Source organism: Muscardinus avellanarius (genome assembly GCF_963383645.1).
Source record: "Muscardinus avellanarius genome assembly, chromosome: 2".
Lineage (NCBI taxonomy): Eukaryota > Metazoa > Chordata > Mammalia > Rodentia > Gliridae > Muscardinus > Muscardinus avellanarius.
In genome coordinates this window covers 42217248-42240792 of record NC_137787.1, presented here as the reverse complement: position 1 = coordinate 42240792, position 23545 = coordinate 42217248, and the positions used below count along the sequence as shown (strand labels likewise).

Below are 23545 nucleotides of genomic sequence, written 5' to 3'. Positions count from 1 at the left end.
TGAGCTCAGCACACACCGCAGGGATTCAGAGTGGAAATCAAAACCAAGAAGAAACACGCCAGCCTCACGGCCGAGGGCGGGGCAGCGGCGCCATATTGCCACCGGCGGCAGCAGCAGAGAATTCACCCGAATCCAGTACAGCTACATCTGCGTACTCAACAACAGTGAGTCAAGTTGCGGGCCACAGAGGAGAAATCCCAGTACTGTACTCCCTGGGACTTGACCCAGTGGAGGAGGGGCGGTGGCAGTGATATCACACCATAGGAGAATGGGCAACCTGGCACCCCCCACAGTCTAAAGCAGCCTCTATCGACTCTCTGGGTCGGAGACTCTGTGATACAACCCAGTAAAGGAGTAGTGGGGTCTGAGATACTAGTGACTCGAGATCCAGAACACCTTAAGTGAAGTCATAGTGACCCGAGGGAAGAACCCAGAGAAGGCACAAACTTCCGAAATCATGGGAAAGAGGAATAATACTGGAGCAATGAATGCCCACAACCCCACAACATCAGAACCCAATAAAATAGAAAATCAGAGATTTCTAGAAGATCAAATCAGGAAAATAACTGTAGAAATAATAGAGGTGCTTCGAAAAGAATTCAGAGAGAGCCAAAAAGAGATAAAGGATGCAATTAATGAAGTAAAGGCCTCAACTCAAAGCACAAACAACCGATTAGACCACATGGAGAACAGAATCTCGCTCTTAGAAGATGATCATTCCAAAAATGAACGCAAAGTTTCTAATCTAGGAAAAAGTATCCGACAGCAGGAATCTGATATTGAAGAAATATGGGCCCATTTTAAGAGAGCTAACCTAAGAATAATTGGAATAGAGAAGGGAAAAGAAAGTGAAACCAAAGGGATCAACAATCTCTTCAAGGAAGTAATAGCAGAAAATTTTCCAAACATAGAGCAAGAGGTTGATACACAGGTCCAGGAAACTTATAGAACTCCCTTTAGACAGGATCGGAGAAGAGGATCCCCACGCCACATCATTGTCAAAATGACCAATGTGGAAGCCAAGCAGAGAATCTTAAAGGCAACAAAAACAAAGGGCCAAGTGACATTCAGAGGCAAACCAATTAGAATCACTCCAGACTTCCCAAACCAAGTTATGAGAGCCAGAAGGGCTTGGAGTAACATATTCCAGACTCTGAAAGAAAACAACTTCCAGCCAAAAATCTCCTACCCAGCAAAACTTTCTATCAAATTAGATGGAGAAATAAGAAGCTTCCATGACAAACAGAAACTGAAGGAATTTATGTCTTCAAAACCAGCACTAGAGAAAATACTCAAAGAGATTAACTACAAAGAAGAAATAGGTAACACACTCCAGAACTAGAGAAACAAGATTTTCCATCCAACAGACAACTAAGATTGGTTATCTGTGGAGATTCATTATTTATGTTAGTCTTTTACCTATCTCTAAAGGGTATTGTTTGCCTTTATTGTTGTTAATTTCTAGGACTTCTAGTTGGAATATTAATATACCTTCAGATATAGCATTTGGAAATATTTTATCCCATTCTATTAGTAACTGTTAACTCTGTTTACATTGTCTTTGGATATACAATAATTTTTTTATTTTTTAGGGAGTTTGTATACTCCTCTGTTGCATGTGCCATTGAAATCATAACCAAGAAATCACTGCCAATTTCAATGTTGTGAGGTTTTATGACCCAGATTTTCTCCTAAAAGTTTATAGTCTTAAGATTTATATTTAGGTCTATTATCTATTTTGAGTTAATATTTGTATATGGGATTAGGTAAGGGTCCAATTTTATTCTTTTCCATGTAATTATTATTTTTTAACAATATTTAGTTAAAAGATTAATATTTCCACCACCAAATGTTCGTGGAAACCTTGTCAAAAATAACAACAATATAGGGAAGAATTTAGCTCTAGGCTTTTATTTAACTCCAATGGTTTATATATCTGCCTTTAGAATAGTACTACACTGTTTCAATTATTGTAGCTTTATATGGTTTGAAATCAGAAAATATATATCTTCTTGCTTTGTTCTTTATCAAGATCGTTTTGGGTACCTAGAGTCCATATTCCATATTAGGATAGAGTTTTTTCTGAAAAATAAATATATAAATATATGATAATTTCACCTAAAAAATAGAAAAAAATATTCTCTGGTAAGAAAGAAAGCAAAAAGAAATATTGAAATGTTATCTTTAAGTCATCAAAAGCTTGGTATCAGACAAATGAAACTGTTATGTGAGATTATCATTTTTAATTTTTGATAAATTGCTATAATACTAGATGTCAACCACTAAGCCAAGCATGGGAGGGAGGGATAGGGAGAGAATGGGGTGGGGATAGGGTGGGGGCTGACTGGGCAATGTGTGCATGTATGTCTACAAAAGTTTGTATCCCGCTATGATGTATGAATACAGTGCACCAATAAAATAAAATAAAATAAATTAAAAAAAAAGAATTTGGCAATGTCTTAAAAAGATTACACCAGAAGATTTCTAGAACTGAAACACTAGCAGGATACAAAATCAATATATGAAAATCAAGAGCTTTTCTATATACCAATAATAAACCCATTGAAAAAGAAATCAGGAAAATGATTCCATTCATATAGCCTCAAAAAGAATAACTAGGAATAAGTATAACCAAGGAGGTGAAAAAATTTTACAATGAAAATTACAGAACACTGAAAAAACACATTGAGTAGAAACTAAGAGATGAAAAGAGCCCCCATGTTCATGGATAGGCAGAATCAATATTGTTAAAATGACCACATTGCCAAAAGCAATCTATAGATTCAATACAACCCTATCAAAATATCAGTGATGTACATCACAGAACTAAAAAATGCTGGAGGCAATGCAATACTCAATGTCAAATTTTACTACAGAGTTTTAGAAACAAAACAGCATGGTGCTGGCATAAAAGCAGACACAGAGACTAATGAAATAGAACAGAAGACATAGAGATAAATTCACACAGAAACAGTCAAAACCTAATCCTTGACAAAAAAGTTATTGGAGAAAAGACAGCCTTGTTAGGTTGCTGGGGCTGGTTTTGAACTCCTGATCCACCTGTATCAGCCTCCTAAGTACTGGGATTACAGGCATACACCATCATATCCTGATAAAAGCCTTTTTATCAAATGGTATTGGGAAAATTGGATATCCAAGAGTTATTAGATCTATATATCTCATCCTGTACAAAAGTCAATCACAATGGATCAAAGAATCTGTTCAGAAACTTTGCAACTTTTAGAAGAAAATATAGGGCCACCACTCCAACAAACAGGCAATGATTTCCTCAATAGGAGTCCTAAAGCTCAAATAATGATTAAAATAAAGAATAAAAAATAAGAATAAAGAAATGGAATAGGATCAAATTAAGCTTCTGCATGACAAAGGAAACAAGAGTGTGAATAGAAAGTAAACAGAATGAGAGAAAATATTTGTCAGCTACTCTTTCAACAAATGATTATTATCCAGAATATATAAATAACTAAAAAAAAAACCCCAACACCCCAAATAACCCAATCAACAAAGGGATAAATAAACTGAATGGACATTTCTCAAAAGAAGAAAGTAAAATGGCCACAAATACATAAAAATGTTACATATCTCTAGCAATCATGAAAATATAAATCAAAACTATATCAAGAGATTTCAGCTCACTCCAGTAAGAATGGCAATCATCAAGCATAATAAGTGCTGGGGAAAAGGGTATACTTATACACTCTTGGTGGGATAATGAGTTAGTACAACCTCTACAGAGATTGGTATGGATGTTCTTCAAAAGATTAGAAGTGGGCCGGGCGTGGTGGCGCACGCTTGTAATCCCCACGCTTGGGAGACAGAGACAGGAGGATTGCGCTGGTTGGAAGCCAGCCTTGCTGGCTGAAGAGACCCTGTTTCCAAATAAAAATATAAAATAGGTCTGGGAGTGTAGCCCGGAGGTAGAAGGGTTTCCAGGAACCCCAGTACCACCAAAAAAAAAAAAAAAAGACTAGAAATGGGACTACTATATAGCTATACCATTCCATGATATGTATCCAAAAGAACTCAAGTCAGCCCACTACAGCAACCCATGCATACCCACATTTATAGAAGCACAATTTATCATAGCCAATTTATGGAACTAGCCTTGCTGCCCATCGACAGATGAATAAACAAAAAGTGGTATGTATTACAAAATAAAACTTTATTCAGCTGTAAGAAAAATGACATGATATAATTTGCAAAAAAAAAGGAATAGAACTAGAGATCAACATGTCAAGTAAAATAAGTCAGATTTAGAAAATCAAGGATTGTAAGTTTAATCTCATATGTGGAACTAAAGAAAATACAGAGGGAAAAAAGGAGGGGACTTGAGGCAAACAAAAGATAAACTAGTAAAGAAAAAAGAGGAGGAAGATGGTAGAAGAAAGGGAAAGAGGAGGTACTGGGGAATTAAATGGATCACATTGGGGATTAAACTGATTACAACGAATTCCGCTATTATGTATAATCATAATGCCCTAATACCACTATCAACAAAAGGTTCCCGGGGGCTCTATCTAGGGTCACATGTACTCATTAGCTTATAAAACTTACATAATGATATTAACAAGAGTACTTCTGAAGTTTTCTCGTTCTTTATGTGGAGATTTGACCTTTGATTTGGAAGTAGACGGTCCAGCAGATTTATCATCAATTTGGTCAATTAATTTGCCTTTTTTTCCAAAGTGTTCCAAGTATTCAGCTTGAATTAAAGAAAAAAAAACAAAACTATTCGTCTAAAATGTAAGCTTAAACATATAAGTGCATAGAATAAAAAGATAAAGCACGAGTCAAGAAAAATTACATGCTTTAAGTTCCCAAGGAACCCTGAGTATAACAATTTATTTTACTACAAGGAAGTTAAAGTATCTTGTTTTTTTATCATCATAAGAGAAACCTCTAACAATTTCAAGAATATTCAAGCCAGGCATGGTAGCACACACCTGTAATCCCAGTATTTGGGAGACTGAGACAGGAAGAGCACAGTTTGAGGACAGCCTCAACAACTTAGCAGGATCCTGTTTCAAAATTTAAAAAAAAGGAGCTGGGAGTATTGATCTGGGGTAGAATGCCCATGGGTTCAATTATTAGTATTAAAGGAAATTCAGTTGATTTATTATATATTTTATTAATATGATAATTAACACATTTTCAATTATATTGTGAATAAAGAAGACTAAATCTTTGATAAAAATCCAAAAAATTCAAGAAAATTTTGAAAAATAATGATAAAAATGTTAATGTTAAACATAATCAACCTTACATGCACTGTATTTTAATGACTCTGAGTAAAAAAATTACTAATTTGGAAATAATATTTGCATCTTATTAAATCCTTCTTAGAAAAAAGTCTCATTCTTTAGCATAGAAGCAGACTCTTACCACGATAAAAATAGTTTTATAATAAACATCCCAGTTTCTAAAATATCTGTATTTACAATGGCCCAAAATAACTAAGAACTGGAATCAATTATTTTCTGGTGAAAAACATTTGGCAGAAATTTTTCTACTTTGCATAAATATCACTTAGGTTTTACAATTTTATGGCTATATTAACTAAATGTTGTGTGTTTTTTTCTCTAGACAGTTTTCTTAAGTCCAATGTAGAGTATTGCAGTTCTTACCATATGATTGTTCATTTTTGACACTAAAAGGTTCTGGAACCTCACTGTCCTGCTTTATGTTCAGGTGGAATGAAGGAACTTCCTGCTGCCACTGGGGCTTTGTACTCACCTAAAACATAAAATGTAAAGGGCATTAATAAACAAAACATTAAGTATTTTTCATAAGATGCAGACATTCTCATAAACACATGGTCTTATTCAGCCTGTGAAGGGCCCCGGTGTGCACTGAGAGCCATTATCAAGAGCTTTCCTGCTGGTTTGTCCTGGATGCCCAGTACCTAAAACTGGGGAATTTCTTCCAGACAGTCTATTGATTGTATTTTAAATGATACATAAAAATGTAAAATTATATATATATCAATAGGGTAGCACATAATGTTTGAATACATGTAAATACTGTGTACTATTCAAACCAGCTTCATAATATCTATCTCTACAAACATTTATAGTGAAAACTTTTAGAATACTTTCTTCTAGCCTTTTAAAATGTATATTACTAAGCAATTTAATGTATAGTACATTACTAAGTACATATATAGTACATTACTAATTTACATTACTAATTCAATGTATAGCACATTACGAATTTACATTACTAATTTAGTATGTGCACATTACTAATTTAATGTATAGTACATTACTAAGCAATAGCACACCAAAACTTTTCACTCCTATCTAGCTATAACTTAGTACCCATTGGTCAGCCTGTCCCTATCCCCCAGCCAGGGTAAGGTGCATATGTCTAGGAATTCATCTGCTTCTTCTAGATTGTCAAAGTGGCTGGCACGTGGGTGTTCATACTAATCTCTAATGATCTTCTCTAATGATCTTTCTGTGTTCTCAGTTGTAATGTCTCCCTTTTTGTCTGATTTCGAGTGTTTTCTCATTTTTTCTTAGTCTAGCTAAGGGTTTGTCTCGTTTGTTTACCTTTTTTGAAGAATAAATTCTGTTTCATTGATCTTTTGTATTTTTTTAGTCTCCATTTCATTTATTTCTGTCCTCTTTATTATTTATGTTTTCTACTTATTTTTTGTTTGGTTTATTCTTGTTTTTCAAGCTCCCAAGATGCAGCATTTTTAATAATGCCATCTTACATCTTTATATGCCTATCTCTTAACATATTAATATACTTATTATAATGTAATTATTTTGCTTTTAGTCTTCATATTAAAGATATGAATGGCTTATATACCATGCTTATAATATCAGACCACTATGAATTTTTAGAATTACTTTTATCAGTGAGCTTAATACTTTGCCATTTCTGTTTCTGATCCATTAATGCCTCTTCCAAAAGACAATGATAATTTATAATAAAAAATGACAACAGATACTAAGATGTAACTTTTATAGCATAGCCTTTTAGCACTGAAAGAGCCGTCTCATCAGAGATTATCAAGTTCTCTTGTTTTTTTAGTCATAAATTTAGCCCTGCTGATTATATCTTTTTATTGGTGCACAGTAACCATAAGACATCATAGTGAGATTCAGAGTGACACAGACATGCACACAGCTAGTTGTGTGATTCCCTCCAGTTTGAACCCTGCCCCCTACTCCACCATAGATAGCCTTTACATGATATAAATAACTTCATGTATAAACAAAGGATTATTTGAATAGTTTCCATCATCAGATATACCCTTTCTCCTCTGCATTTCCTTCTCTTGATCTCCCTCCCCAATTCCACTAGTGTCTCTCCTAATTTATCTGAGGTCCTCTTTGTTTCCAAGTTTCTCTCTGACTAGCTTCCACATATGAATAAAAACATATAGCCCTTTACTTTCCATGACTGGCTTATCTCATTAATCACAATACTATTGAGTTCCACCCATTTTCCTGCAAATTAAATCATTGTGTTCTTTTTTTGACAGAGTAAAATTCTACTGTGTGTATATACCATAATTCCAAAGTCCACTTGTCTGTTAATGGACACTTAAGCTGGTTCCATATTTTGGCTATTATGAATTGTGCTGCTATTCATGGAACTGCATGTAACCCTATAGTAATCTAATTTCAGTTCCTTTGGGGAGATCTTCAAATGTGGAATGGCTGGGTTGTATGGTAGCTCCATTCCCAGTCATTTAAGAAATCCCCATAGTGATGGATGGCCATGGTGCCTGTAGTAATTTGCAATCCCACCAACAGTGTATGAGAGTTCCTACATCCTCATGAGCACTTATTGTTTGTATTCTTCATGACTGCCATTCTAAGTGGGGTTAAATGGAAGTCCTCTCATTGTCAAACACAGAAACTAAGGCTCAGTGAGGTAACTGACTCCTCAAATGTCACAGAGCCATAGAAACAAAGCTTTAACCCAAGCTCCTGCTTCCTAATTCCAAATAGGGTATTTTTTCTGCCCGACAATTCTTTTATTCAGAATACTAAAATGTTTGCACATACTAGGAAATTAGAGTTCCAGCGACTTTATCAAGAGTGCTATTTTTCCTAAGACATGTACCTCATAGAATTTCTTCAGAAAAGAATCAAATTGGAGCACAAAATTCAAAACCAGAAATTCAGTTACTTATTTTCAAGTTTGAGAAATAATAAACATTTTTAAATGGCAAAAATTTTCTAAGAGTGTTTGAGTAGGTTACCGTAGCTAACTGTGGCAAAACTCTTGTTGGTGCCTTGAATTTTTCTTTGCCAGGTGATTTTTCCTGCATAAAAAGTATGGGGAGAAAACAGTGTACTCTATTTAATAATTAATTAACTCAACCAAATTTTGATGCCTATTATAAAATAAAACACATATTATCCAACATATTATGTACTCTATATAAATTCTTAGCATTTGTCTTAGAATTTTCTTTAGAGCAAATAAAAAAAAAGCACCCAGCAATACTTATCAAAATCTTTAAAAAGTGTGCAAAGCCTTAGATCCTGTACATACTTCTGAGAATTTCTATGAATGCAGCGTCCAAGGCTTATTCAGCTTTATGTTTCCTCGCTATTGTGAAAATATCGTTTTTATCCTTACTGACAACCAAAAAGGCCCACTTCCTAAGGTAACAATGAATCAAACTAATGCATCCTATATAACATTTGTACTTTGGCCAGTTATCAATGCATTGCCTCTTGGCTCCAAACTTAGCCTTTCCACCCTCCTTTGGGATATCCAATGGGACTCTCAAAAATTTCTCTTTCAAAGAGACACAGTAAGAACAAAGGACTTTCTTCCTGGTTCCAGAGCCTCTCCTCACTGCTCCCTTGGGGTGGCTGCCCGCACTCAGAATCCCTGCCCAGTGGCACCCTGTCTGGCTGTGGTATATCCCCACAGGAGCAGACACCCTCCGGCAAGTTTCACTGGCATTCCTGTGGATCATCTCCACAGGTTTCACTCAGGCCACAGGAGATTTCCTTTCCAAGGTTCAGCGGCACAGCAGGAGGCAGTGCCTACCTGCCAGCCCAGGCCTGAGGCACCTCAGCCAATACCTCAGCCAGTGTCTCTACCTCAGTGAGCCACAGCCCTCAGTCCCTGGCTCCACACTCAGGTTCCTTCTACTAGTCAACTTGGCAAGTCTATTATTCAAAATATTTAGACATTTGCATCTATTAAGAAATTATAGGCACAGTGACTTTTTGAGATAGTTATTTTCTCTAAGATATGTACCTCACAGAATTTCTTCAGAAAACAATCAACTTGAATTCAGAATTTAAAATAAAAAATTTTCAAGTATCTGAATTGAAAAACTAGTTAACCAAGTTAATATGGAAGCAATAAAGAGCAATGAGATATCAGTAAATTACCATATATTTCTGTGGTAGGAATCTTACTGGTGTCTTGGATTTTTCTTTGCTGGTTGGTTTATCCTGTATGTAAAAATATGGAAAAACCAAACTGTTTACTCGTTATTGCTAAAATTGATTTACTCATCAAAAATTTAGTGTTTACTATAAAGTAATATACATATCATCCAAAATATCACCTCATATAGTTAAAACTTACTTTATAATTGTATGAACTTATAAACAGAAAATCCTGTAAGCCACCAAAAATTATTAAAACTAATGATTGCATTCATCAAGGTTGTGTCAATTGTATTTAGACACTTAGCAATACAACATAAAAATTGAAATCAAGAAACAGTTTCACTTACAATTGCATCAAAAGAAATAAAATATTTAGGGATAAGTTTAACAACAGAAATACAAGACTTAAAAAGTGCAAACTATAAAATAGCATTAAAATTAATTAAAGAAGATTCAATAAATGGAGAAATAGCCCATGTTCATGGATTGAAGACTAATATTGACAAAATGTTCATGGATTGAAGACTAATATTAACACTCCAATCTATATATTCAATATACTCCATATTGAAATTCCAGCTGCCTTTTTTGTAGACATTAACGAGTTGATCATGAAATTCACAAGGAAATATATGAAACCTATAACAGTCAAACAATCTTGAATAAGATTGAACTTGACAGACTCACCTTTCCTTATTTCCTTACTATAAAACTATAGTCATGAAAGCTGCATGGTGTTACATAATGATAAACATGTAGATCAAAGGAAAAACTGGAAGTTCAGAAATAACCCCATAGCTGGGTGCAATGGCGCACACCTCTAATCCCAGTATTTGGGGGGCTGAAACAGAAAGACCTCAGGTTTGAGGACAGCCTCAGGAAGTAGTGAAACTCTCATCACCCTAGTGAGACCATGTTTCAAAATAAAAAGAAAGATAGGGCTAGGGGTATAGCTTGGAGGTAGAATGCTCCAGGAGTTCAATCCCCAATACCACAAAAAAAAAAGAAGAAGGAAGGAAGGAAGGAAGGAAGGAAGGAAGGAAGGAAGGAAGGAAGGAAGGAAGGAAGGAGAGAAGAAAGGAAAGCCATATATTTATGGTCAATTAATTTTTCACAAGGATACCAAAACAATTCAATGAGAAATTGGTTATGTCTTCTTCTGGGAATTTATCTGAATTTAAGTAGCATCCAAAGCTTCCTCATTCCTACCTCCCTTCTCTATAAGTATTCCTAACCATTCCTCTTTTTTCCTTCTCTTTCTTTCTTTCTTTCTTTCTTTCTTTCTTTCTTTCTTTCTTTCTTCTGTCATGATGACACTCTTCTTTTTTAAGGTGATAAGGTATTTAGATTAATACATCTTAAGATTACCATAACTGACTTTTTTTTTTCTTTTTGGCAGTACCTTTAAAAGTGCTACTCATAAAATTCAGTGCAAAATTTACCAAACACTGTTTTGTTCTGTCCTACCAATTAAAATTGACTCCTATTTAAAAAAAACAATAAAATAAAAGTGCTATTACTCGTTGCAGTAGGAAATAATTCAATGGTAGAAATATCATCTAAGTAGAAGCACTTTTGAGAGTAATAATAGAATCTGTTTTGATCTATCAAGCAGATAATGAGTTGTGTGTGTGTAGTACTAAGAATTGAAACCAGAGGTGCTCTATCTCTGATTTAAACACCCAGCCCTTTTATTGATTTTATTTTTATTTTGAAACAAGGTCTCACTAGTTACTGCACACTGGCCTCAAACCTGCAATCCTTCTGTGTCAGCCTCCCAAGTATGTACTTTTGGCCAGTGACCAATGCATTGTCTCTCAGCTTCAAATCTAGCCTTTCCACCCTCCTTTGGGATATCCAACGGGACCCTTAAACATTTCTCTTTCACCAGCCAGCATATTATTATACAGGAAACTAAAGAGACACAATAAGAACAAAGGACTTTCTCCCTGGTTCCAGAGCCTCTCCTCACTGCTCCCTTGGTATAGCTGCCAGCACTCAGAATCCCTGCCCACTGGCACCCTGTCAGCCTGCAGTGTGTGGTGACCCAGGAGCAGACACCCTCCAGCAAGTTTCACTGGCATTCTTGTGGGTCCTCTCCACAGGTTTCACTCACACCTCAGAAGTCTTCCTTTCCAAGGTTCCGCAGAGCAGCAGGAGACGCCTACCTGCCAGCCCAGGCCTGAGGCACCTCAGCCAATGTCTAATTCCACAGTGAGCCACAGCCAGGGCCCCTCCAAAGAAGCCTGAATCTACTAAGCTTTGGGAAGGGCTGGCTCTGCGGAGTCTATTCCCTGAGCACTTTGTTAGACCTACAGGGAGCAGTTCCTGCATCCCTTAGAGCTGTGCTTTCCACAACAGTATTCACCAGTATTGGCCATGTTGCTACTGATCACTTGAAATGTTGCTCATTGGAAGGGAGATGTGTAAACGTAGTATTTAAATATTTATTATGAAAGAAACCAAAGAATGCTTCTTATCCCATTGAGGTGGTCTGCTATAACAAAGTATGAGATCTAGTGACGTAAATGAAATTTTCTCACAGTTTGAAATGAAGGTGTCTGCAAGACTGATTTCTTCTGAGGCCTTTTACCTTGATGTGCAGATGGCCACCTTTTCCTTGTACCTTCATAACATCTTTCTTATGGCATGTCTTCTTTTCTCTTATAAGGATACCAGTTGTATTGGATCAGGGCCCACCAAAATGACCTCAGTCTAAATTTGACTTCATTAAAGACACTAACTCCAAACATTGTCACATTCTAACTTCGATGTATGATTGGTGGGGGCACAATTTGCCCATACCACTTTCTAATGATTCTTTATGTTGGTTACAGTAAACTTTACATCGATTACATTGTGTGTCAAATATTGTTCTAGGAAGTTTACATCTCATTTAATTTTCTTACAGATCTGGAAATGAGTAGTGCTGTACAAGTTTTATGCCTACCACATAGATGAAGACTTCATTTACAGTGTAGTGTCTGTTCCCACAAAGTGTACAATCTGGTTATGTTATGGTTTAGATAAGCAACTCCTCCCAGAAAATCTCATGTGCTGGCGATGCAGAAATGTTTAGCAGTGAAATAACGGAATCAGGAATCTAACCTCATCAGTGAATAAATCCATTAATAAATTATTAATTTGAATGGAGTTACTGGGTGGTAACTCTAAGCAGGTAACTCTGGCTGGATGGCAGGAGGAGATCGGTCACTGGGGGACATGGCTTTGGGGGAAACATTGTTTTGATAGTAACTTTTCTTTTTCTAACTACAATTTCGTTCTTTATTCATATACTGAGAGAATATATTTCAAAAACATTTTCTAATTCTTCATAAAGGGTTATAATCTTCTGTTAGGTTTAGGAACGGGGAAATATCTATGAAGGTTGCATCTACTTAATACTGGATGACTTCTCCTGGAGCTCAGCCCCTGTCAGGCAACAACCATTCCAAACCTTTAGTTTTCACCAAGTTCTGAGACAGTGTCTCTTTCCATTGACCCATCGGGCCTAAGAACGTTAACCAGTGTACTGCTGTTAATACTCGATTGCCTCATCGCCCCTCTTTGCTCCTGTAACCTTGCCCACACCTCTGCAAATGGTTTCTTCCTAAATTTTAATTAAATCTTTTTAGCATGCCATTTATTTTCTTCTGGGATCCTGACTAATATCATTTACATTCCACAATGAAAATTGCTAGAGTCCAGGTCTTCCTTAAATGATCTAGTTTTGCATTTAGACTTTTGCTTTATTAGTTTCCTTCTACTTGCCTGTTGGAAGAGATAAGCCTACTAAAACCCAAGTGTTAACCATTCTGGTTAAAGGTGTCTGGTTAAATTGATAATAACCTCTTAAAACTTAGTGGTGTTGGCTTAAATTTAAGTGTCACATATTTAAGTTATAGTTGTTAAAGTTGTCAACAGGGTGTTGGTTTCACAGAAAAAGTCTTCCCACTCTTATTAAAGTAATTGCATTTAGAAGACACGATGAAGGAAAACAAAGAATTAGTATCCTAGAAATGAAAAAGTTACTTAATTTATAACTAGAAAAAGTTCCGGGGTAGGGAAAGGTTAACAATTCTTTCTTCCTCTCTGCCCCCAAGTGATAGTCAATTTGTGGGGAGATTCTTGGCATTTGGATACTTGCACCTTTAAACCTCTGACAGTTCCTCAACTGAAATTCAAAATCCTAAGTTATAACTAGTTTTAAAATTGAAATGAGTAACTGCAAAATATTTATATTTCTTTTAAATACCTAACTTAAGAGAAAAACCCAGACTGCTCTTTCTGAAAAATGTCATGTCACTTTCGACCTTCCACTAATGAGATGAATATGTTAAAACCTCCTTGGTAAATATGATTTTACCACCTGCTCACTTTTTCAAACTGAATAAATACATAAGTAAATGTCACATGAAAATGGCATTTCCAAGTTTAATCCATTCAATTTGTTTTAGATTAAAATATGAAAACTTCCATCTTTTTGAAAGGAAAACTATACTCAAAATTAGCATAAAATGAAAGTATCAAGACGGGTTTTAAATTTACCTATCAACGGAAACAATGAGAGAGGGCCCTCTACTGTTTAAAGATAGTATGTAAAAAGTGGAAGGAATCCTAGGTGGGCCAGTGCACATTCTTGACGGTCTCACTGCCTTTTCAATAAAACACCACCTTTTGGGGAGAGAGGGGAAAGGGGCATCATTTCACTTTAATAAAATGAAACAACTCAAAACTCAACTGCCAGTGGATTTTAGTGGGTCCTTTTTAGTTGCAGACGAGGACGTTAGGGGAATTGTGAAATAACAGCTAGCCAGAAATACCCTTGCAAATGTAATACAGGTATATTTCGTATTTTGATAACATAGGATATGGTTCAAGATCAGACTGATTTGGATGTGAAGTAAAGGAGCCCACCAATCCATATTAATATTACTTTTATCTAATAAGAAGGACTCTGGTTACAATAATATCACATAGAAAAGATAACTAGTGAGGCCGAGTGATCAGTTGCTCAGTATTTTGGTTACTTGCATCTGAAACTTTTTGTGTCTTGTGCTTGCTCATTTGTTCTTTTACTACTTATTACTGATTATACTTTGGTATATGAATCACAGTGTTTATTTCTTGGTTCTCAATGTATTACCCTTACTTTAATAAAATGCTGAAGTCACATTTTCTTAAGATTCAGATATTAATTACTTCTTTGATTAAATAATGGAACTGAGTCTTGATATTTTCTTTTACTAATCTACTACACAGTAGAATAGACTAAATCACCTTTTAACATCGATTCCACAATAAACCCAAACACTACCAAAAAAAAAAACACAACATTATGAAGCAAAGAAAAAGAAAGAATTATAGTTCAGTACCAAAATAAAGAATTATAGTTCAGTACTAAGCAAAATTTGCAGACTTAAAAACAATTGTTTTTCATCTAGGTTGCTTACAAGGTCTTTTTCTCATTCATCCGTGTGTAGTGAGCTGAAGTTGTTTTCTAGCTAGCCAGAAGGGTGGGGGGGTCCATGTTATTGCCTTTCTATTCTATGCTGGCCTCGAAAGAAAAGATTCACCGTTGTTCTGCATTTTTTTTTCAGCTATAGTTGCTCTTAGTGACGTTGAGGAAGGAATTTTTTAAGTAACCATTGTTATATGCATCTCTTATTCCAACCCTACAAGGATATGTTCTAAAGTGCCACTGCCACGCCAGAAACCCTTTTGCCTATAATACAGTACAGGCGAGCGAGGGTGTGGTCTGGTGTTTCATCTATTTGAACTTCACAAGTTTAGAAAGTTGTTCCGGGTACCCTCCTCTGCAGACTTTAGACTGGGGGGTGGGGAGGGTTGGGGGAGAAGGCTTAGAAACTCCTTTGCCAACATCGCCCAGCTGGAGAGGCCTGCCTGCTGCAGTCCGCGCTCGCCGCCCCTCCCCAAAACACAGCAGCTTGGTTGTTATGACGACCGGGACGCGCGGTGGGGAAGGGAAGAGGCTCCGGCGTCGGTGGAAAGCGCCCAGAACTCCCGATCATCAGGGGGTGACTGATGGCAGCGGAGCCCGGCGAGGCTCCTCCAGTGCTGCGGCGAGGGGCAGCCCTCTCACCTGCCCGCCGCTCATGGCGCCGAGGACCCCTGGGCCGCACTAGGTGGCGGCTCAGAATCGCTCCTGCGGGCACCCCAGGACCCTTCAGACTGGGATGCGGCGTCCGGATGGCTCCGAAGTCTCGGCTCGCTCCGCGCCCCTGCTGTAGCGTCCTGGCGGCGTCCGTTGCTAGGCAACCGCCCCGCTCAGGCTCCACTTCCGGTCAGGGGACAAAGCCGGGAAGAGCGGCGCGATCCTGCAGGACCTTCCAGGGCTCCAGGCCCTCTCCATTTATGGGGTGGGGCTGCGGGAAGCGTGCTGAACCCCTGAGGTGGGGGTGGGGGGATTGGGGAGTTACCAGGGATTGACCCCAAAGGAGTTCTACCCCTGAGCCACACCCCCATCCGTTTTTATTTTATTTTTTATTTTAAAACAAGGCCTCTCGAGATTATTGAGAGTCTGTATTTGTTGCTGAGGCTATCCTCGAACTTGAGGTTCCCCTTGTCTCAGCTTTTTGCACCCTCCGATTCAGCTGGGTGCTTAGGACCTCCCCCTTAACCCCTCATCTGGTGTTATTTGTCCTCGAGGACTAATGGAATGAAATGACTGCAAATTTTAAAGCTAATGTGGGCGAGAGGGATATTGAGAACAAGACAGCGAGGCTGGCGCCAGGAAACACCTTTCTTTCATTATCCTTGTTCTTGCAACTCCTAATTTCCTGTTGACTTCTCACACGCTGGGAAACTATCCATTGGGAGAATACCCGGAAGAGAACCTTCAAAAATCCATTGCAATCCACATTCACGGGTGATTTACTAGATGGAGGGCGCTGTGCTGAGCACCAGGCACACAAGAGTGCTGAGGACACAATCCCTTCAGCACAGACCGGGCGGAGAGTGAAGCAAGCGTGTGCATGTGAAGATAGTGCTGGTAATGAGTCCTCAGAACACAAAGCACCAACCTAGTTTATTGCGGAAGCTAAGGTCTGAAGGAAGAAGCCATGACCAGGCAAAGAATGTTCTAGCCAGAAAGGTCAGGACCCGGGTCAGGGAATATGGCTGCTGGAAGAACAGGAATATGTCTGTGGAAGATCAAGGAGTAGATCTGGGTAAAAAGGGCTAGATGGAGCCTGGGGACAAAGCTCAGATGGTAAGGAGGTACTGTGATGGATAAGGAGTTTAGATTTCAAGTACAACTGACCTACACTGAAAAGTCTGATGTTAAGAATTGGCAGGTTCCCGTCCTAAAATTCAGCGCGGAATCCCAAGGGATGCCTAGTAGCCCAAACAATTTTGAAATAGAAAAACATAGCTGGGGGGGGGGGTGTCGCAATTCATAATTTCAAAACTTACTACAAAGCTACAGTAGTCAAAATCGTCTTTTTGACAAATGGTGCTGGGGAAACTGGATATCCACACTAAGAAAAGAAATGAAGTTGAACTCTTATCTAATGCCACATACAAAAATGAACTCAAAATGGATCAGACACCTAAATGTAAGAACTAAGACTATAAAACTCTTAGAAGAAAACAGGGAAAAGCTTCATGACATTGGATTTGGCAATGGTTTCCTAGATTGGCAATGATTTCTTAGATATGATGTCCAAAACAACATAAGAAGAAATAGGCAAATCTTATTTTATCAAAATTAAAAACCTTGTATAAGCATGGTGACACACACTTGTTACCACAGTATTTGAGCCTGAGACAGGAGGAACACAACTGAGCCTTTGCAATTTAGCTAGACCTTCAGCAGCTTAGCAAGATCCTGTTTTAAAACAAAAGGGGGTTGGAATATAGCTTGTAGGTAGAATGACCCTAGTTCAATCTCCAGCATCAAAATATAAAAAATAAATATAAAAATCTTGTGTATCAAAGCACTCCATCAACAATAAAATGACAATCCACAAAATAGGGGCAAATATTTATAAATTACATGTCTGACAAGAGATTAATATGCAAATATAACAAGAATATAGAGAAATTGGAATACTGTGCCCTACCGATGGGAATCGCAAATGATATACCTGCTATGGAAAAACAGTCTGGCAGCCTCAAAAAGTCAAAGCTGAATTACCATACTACTACCCTAAAATTCCACTTCTGGGAAGAATTGAAAGATTGAAACCTGGGATACCAACAAATGTGTATACAGTCATATTTATAACCGCAGTAACCATACCAGCCCCAAAGTAGAAGCAACCCAATGTCTATTGGTGGATGAATAAACAACAGACAGCAAATACATGTCATGGGAATGTTATTCAGACTTAAAACAGAAGGAAATTCTGACACACGCTACAACATGGATGAAACTTGAAGACGAAATTAGCCAGTTATAAAAGGACAAATATTATACAATTGTACTCATTTAAGGTACATAGAGTAAATTTGTATAGCCAGAAGGTAGGATGGTGTTTGCCAGGGGCTGAAAAAACAGGAGAGGTCAAGGAAAGGACTGAAGAATTATTGTTTAACATGTACAGAGTTTCAGTTTTGCAAGATGAAAAAAAAATTTGCAGATATGGATGGTGTCGATGGCCATACACCAGTGTGAATGGACTCTATGCCACTGATCTGTGCACTGAACGATGGTTGCAATGGTGAATTTTATATTTCGTATAGTTTATACCACGATTTAAATATCCTTATGTAAAATATCCTTTTTTAATATCCTTGTTTGTTTAAATATCCTTATGTAAAAAGAGGAAAACTGAAGCAAAATAAAACAGAACAGGAGATTTCAGGATCACATTTTCATTTTAGAAAGATTGCCCTAGCTTAGCTTGGTAAGAGACAGGAGGAAAGCGAGCCTGAAGGAATGCCTGAGAGGATGCTCTCAAGAAGTCAGTGAGAGGTGAGGATGCTGAAACTGAGCCGACAACAGTGGAGAATGAAGTGAAGTGGACAGGCTCAGGGACATGCAGATGGCTTCATTAAGATGTAGGTGTTTAAAAAAGAAAAAGGTAAGTTGAGGATTGTTTACTGTCTGGGCTACCGGACCAGATGGTGGCATCATTCATTGAGGCAGAAGGAGGAGGACATGCAGGTTTTCAAGAGAAAATGATGAACCGAGTGTGGTCCACGTGGCCTGTGTGTTAGCTGTAGGACATGGAATGCACAAATGGCCAGTAGGTTTTGCACATACTGTTCAGAGCTCAGAAGATAATTTCTAAAATGGGAACATGCATTTGAGGCCAACATGTACATGACATCAGAATCCATGAGCTTAGACAAAATGGTTCAAGGACTGTGTCCAGCAAAAACAAAAAGGAACCTAGGAAAAAAATAATAACCACTAAAAATAGACACCACCAATATTTAGGAGTCAGATATAAGGGACCCCTGCACAAAGAACTGAAAAAGAAAATGGCCAGAGACAAAAAAAAAAAAAAGTGTGGGTTGTGGCCTCAGAGTGTAGAATCATAGAAATAAAGGAAAACTTATTTCAAGAGGGATAATATGGTGAATAGTCTCAGAAGCTTCTGAAAGTAAATAACCTAAAGATTGAAAAGTAGCCATACAAGAGCCAGGTGTGGTGGCGCATGCTTGTAATCCCAGTACTTGAGAGGCTGAGACAGGAGGATCGCACAGGTTCAAAACCAGCCTCAGCTGGTTTTCAGTGAGGCTCTCAGCAACTTAGTGAGACCCTTTTTTCCTAATGAAGTATAAAATAGGTCTTGGAGTACAACTTGGAGGTAGAAAAGACCCTGGGTTCTACCCCCAGTACCAAAGAAAGAAAGAAAGAAAGAAGAAAGAAAGAAAAGAAAAAGAAGGAGGAGGAGGAGGAGGAGGAGGAGAAGAGGGAGGGAGGGAGGGAGGGAGGGAGGAAGGAAGGAAGGAAGGAAGGAAGGAAGGAAGGAAGGAGCCAATCAATAGAGAAACAAGGAAGTTGTTGGTAAACATGACAAAGGAATTTCAGTACATGTGGTGGGAGAATGTGGGGCCAAATATCAGAACTAAAGAGTGAAGGGGAAAAGACCACCAATATGGACAGTCTTCCCAAAGTGTGGGTTATGATCAAGAGAGATAGACTCAGGACTGGGGGATTCCTCAACACAGGGATTCTATTTTTTCAAACAGGAAAGTTTTGTTTATATTTAAATGCAAATGGAGAGGGAGAAGATGAAAATAAGGGGAAAAGTAGAAGGAGATAGGATTAATTTCAGATAAAGATACTCCCTGAAAGGACATCTTATAAAGGAAGAGGAGAAAGGATGGGTGGAGATGTGGGTGTTAATGTAACTCTGTCGGTGTTCAGCTGGACATCGTCCCAAAAAATGAATTCTATTTTTTGTCCTGTGATACAGAAAGCAAAACCATGTGCTAAAAACAAACAGGAAGGTAGGAGGCAGAGATTGGTGAACAAATTAAGGAAAGTGAAAAGGAGAAGAAAAATAGCAGAAAAGGAGAGAGATGAGAAGAGATCAACACCCTAGATCTAAGTCCTCACTGCTCTGCTCTGCAGTGTTCCCAAGGGTCTCCAAGATCCCAGGCTCAGGTTCAGAGGAGAAAATACTCGGTGCCATTCCCAGGCTGGTGTGACAGCAAGACGAAACTTGAGGCTGGATTAGAGTGAGGTTGGTATAGAGAATCACAGAACCTAAACTAGCACAGGCAGAAAGAGCCGTTCAATGGAAAAAAGGGGGCTGCTGAATGGGATAGGTGAGCATCTCATGCTGTTTGGCTTCCTCAAAGCAAAATGCTAAGAGCAAGGATATTGGCTCTGCACTGTTAGGCGGGAGCAATTCTAGGTGTCGAGAACATGTGGCCATGGGAGTGGTACCCGAGTGGACAGGCTGGGGAACGTGAGGGAGCTAGGTTGCTAAGGTGGTGACTATTCCCACGGACCCTCAGGTGGCGAGGAGAGAAGACTGTCAGCCAAAGCCTTCAACCAGTGAAGCAAGAGACAAGGAGAGAAGGTGCCGGGAGCCTGCAATTGGTAGGAATCTGTACCAGAAAGCAGAGGATAAATTACAGAGCCCATCTTCAAAATCCAGAAAGTGGAAACAGAGGCTTTAGGAGGAGAGAATTTCCAGAAAAGCCCTGGGTGTAGGGACAGGGTTCTGAGAATGGGTGGAAGATTTTGTTGTTGTTCTTGTTGTTCCAAAGCCTGAGGGCACAGTGAAAAGATTGAAAAGTCAGTAGAGAACCAGAAGTTTGAGTCATTCAACTGGAAGAAGAAAAATAAACATTTAGGAGGTAAAAGGATAAGAAGGAAAATTACCTTAAGGGCTTATGCCACAGGCAGTGAGCAAGAGGTGTGAAGGCGTGGTAAGTTTAGTGGCTGCCCCCATGCTGTCAAAAGAACTACAGCCAGACCCTGTTTCCAAATAAAATAGGGCTGAGGATGTAGCTCAGAGGGAGAAGGCTTCAAGTTCAACCCCCAGTACCATAAACAAACAAAGAACTTCCAGAAGTTTCCAGGTATTCAGAAGGACTTGGAGGTTTTGCCAGAATTCCAGAGCTACCTGGCTGGCCTCACGGAAGTTCACAATCCATTTGAATGGCCCAGGAGAGATGGAGTCACAGCAACAGCAGCAGACAGCAGCGAGCCTGGAAAACTCAGCTCTTCACCTGCTCCTCGCCCCCAGCCACAGACTTCCTTCCTCAGCCCTTTGCTCCCACAGCCCACTCTCCCCCGTCTCAGGAGCCATCAGCCAAGCAGAGGAACCTCGGGCTCTTCTGATTCCCCACCCAGCCTCGGCCAGGCCTCCATTTGAAGCTCCTCTGGGGTCAACTTGTCATCTGCAGAATTCGGTCGCTAAATTAGTCTTCAGTAGGGCACCTTGCCAGAATTAGAAAAGGAAAACAAATTTTATTATTTTAAAAAAAAATTGGCAAAGGCAACTCTTTTGTATTTGTCAGTTATCATGATCTTTGTCAAGCAGAAGGAATGTGGCTCTGGGGTTGAGTTCCCACATTCACATAGAAATCAGAATTGTCACCAGGAGATTGAGTGCTGAGATGAGAGAAATAAGCAAACTAGCCCCTCTGGTCAGGTTAAGAGCAGCTCAAAGTCCTGACGAGCATCAACATAGTTCTCAAAATGAATTTTGGTCTCTGGGTGGTACAGGCTTGTAATCCCAGCATTTGGGAGGCTGAGATAGGAAGGTCACGGTTTGCGGGCAGCCTCAGCTACTACTTGTTGAAGCCCTTTTCAACTCAGTGAGACGCTGTTTCAAAATAAATTTAAAAAATAGGGCTGGAGGTCTAGATCATCAGAGGTAGAATGCCCCAGTAGTGTGCGCGCGCACACACACACAATTTTGAACTTGATACGTTGGACCACCGGTTCCCTCAAATGATGAGCACTTTATCATTCCAGTACTTGTCTCCTTGAAAGATTACCAGAGTCAGTTAGTGCTTATTGGGGTAGAGCTATCTGTAAGCTCCTGGTTTACTAATTTACAAATATAGAAGTCCATTTTAAGAGAAAATAGCTGGGAACAGAAGCTGGTTCCCCAGTAAACCAAATGTGGAAGGCCTAATGGAGAACAGAAACTGACTTGCTGGGATTTGGTTCCCAAAACATCAAGCTCAGTTGCATTTATGATCTTGTGTTTTCCCTCACAGTTTGGGTGTTTTGTTGTGCTGGTGGTGGTTTTTTGCTAAAATAATTTTATTAGACATGAACCAAATGCTTGCTTAAGGACGTTATGCCAAAATATGTGCTGGTTCTAATAAAATATTTTATGAGAAGGCTTTTAAAATTTCTTTATTTAAAATATATTGTGTAGGCTTAGGCAGCTCCTGAGTCTGACTCTTTGTTATTTGTTACTTTTTTTTTTTAACCTTCTGCCTTTTAAACCGTAGCACCTGTAGAAGGGAGCCAGAAATGTTAGTGTTTGTTACACATCCTTCTTCTCAGGAGGGGGCAGCTTTCTTTCTTTTTCTTTCTTTTTTTAAAATTATGGGTATAGGAGGATGTTGAGAAAATTGAATTCTGAAGCTGGTATTCATTTCTCCGCCCATGCTATTTTGTCTTTGTATATCTGTGCTCCTCCTGTCTTGTTTTCTTGCTCAGTCTACAGGAAGTTCTTGAACACCTTCTAGACCCCGTTTTAGGCACTGGGGATATAAGAGGCAGCCCAAATCCCAGCTCTTGTTGAGAAAGGATCATATTTTATTTACATGGAGAAACCATCAACAGAAATGGGGCAGGAAAGAGGCAGAAAAGCCAATTAGCAATCTACTGGGGAAGTATCAGTGGTGTGTGGGGGACAGTATAGATGGAGAGAAGGGAATAAATCAGATGTTCTGGAGGAGAATCTGGTCTCACTGATGAACTAGATGTTGTTTGTCTGTCTGAGTCACTCAGTAGATGATAACGTCTTTAAATGAGGAAGATATGAGCTGAGCATGGTGGTGCATGTCCATAACCCCAGTACTTGGGAGGTTGAGAAAGGAAAATTACAGACCCAAGGCTGGCCTCAGCAACTTTGTGAGTCTCTCAGCAACTTCCCTGTTTCAAAATGAAAAAATAAAATAAAAAGAAGGAGGGGAGAGAAGAGAAAAAAGGAAAGAGAAAAGGAAGAGAGGGATGGAAGGTAAAGGAAATAACAAATTCATCGAGTCTGAGGTGCCCATTACATATCCCACCAGAGGCTGAGGAGACAAGAAGACATAGAACTCAAGGAGTAGCTCTGGCCAAAGTAGGGTTTAGAGTTCATCCACAGAGAGATGGTAACTGAAGCCATGAGATAGATGAGGTCATCAACTGAGAGGGAGTAAATAGGAAAGAAAAAAGAGCGAGAGACAGACAGACAGACAAAGGGGGTACTTAAAGAACCAAGCCCTGGACTCTCATTTTCCCTTTCTGAAAATAAAATAAAAATATTAAACCTTTTATGAAGAGATATGCAACTACAAAGTTAAAGTTACAACAGATAACTTAGATATAAAAGAACTCTACAAAATGTGGTTGACAGTTCATGCATATGGTATTTGTTTGCAAAAATATTGAGCTTTATATGGGCCAATTCCCATAAAAACAAATAACGAGATTTCTTTATTACCACACATTGACCTACTGCTAATCACAACCAGACCAGGAATAAAACAAG

At 38.6% G+C, this 23545-nt stretch overlaps 1 protein-coding gene across 1 annotated transcript in view; it reads right to left on the bottom strand.

Moving 5' to 3' along the window:
• DNAH7 (dynein axonemal heavy chain 7) overlaps nt 1-20466 on the bottom strand; it is a gene marked incomplete at both ends in the record, with an annotated part of 253563 nt that extends 233097 nt beyond the window's left edge. The window contains 8 exons of the mRNA XM_080689358.1: nt 4576-4723; nt 5646-5754; nt 8243-8305; nt 9396-9458; nt 11517-11710; nt 14679-14711; nt 15280-15696; nt 20331-20466. Of these exons, the coding sequence (XP_080545484.1) occupies nt 4576-4723; nt 5646-5754; nt 8243-8305; nt 9396-9458; nt 11517-11710; nt 14679-14711; nt 15280-15696; nt 20331-20466 (1163 nt within the window). The remainder of the gene's footprint in view (nt 1-4575; nt 4724-5645; nt 5755-8242; nt 8306-9395; nt 9459-11516; nt 11711-14678; nt 14712-15279; nt 15697-20330) is intronic.
• Nucleotides 20467-23545: the final 3079 nt, after the last annotated feature.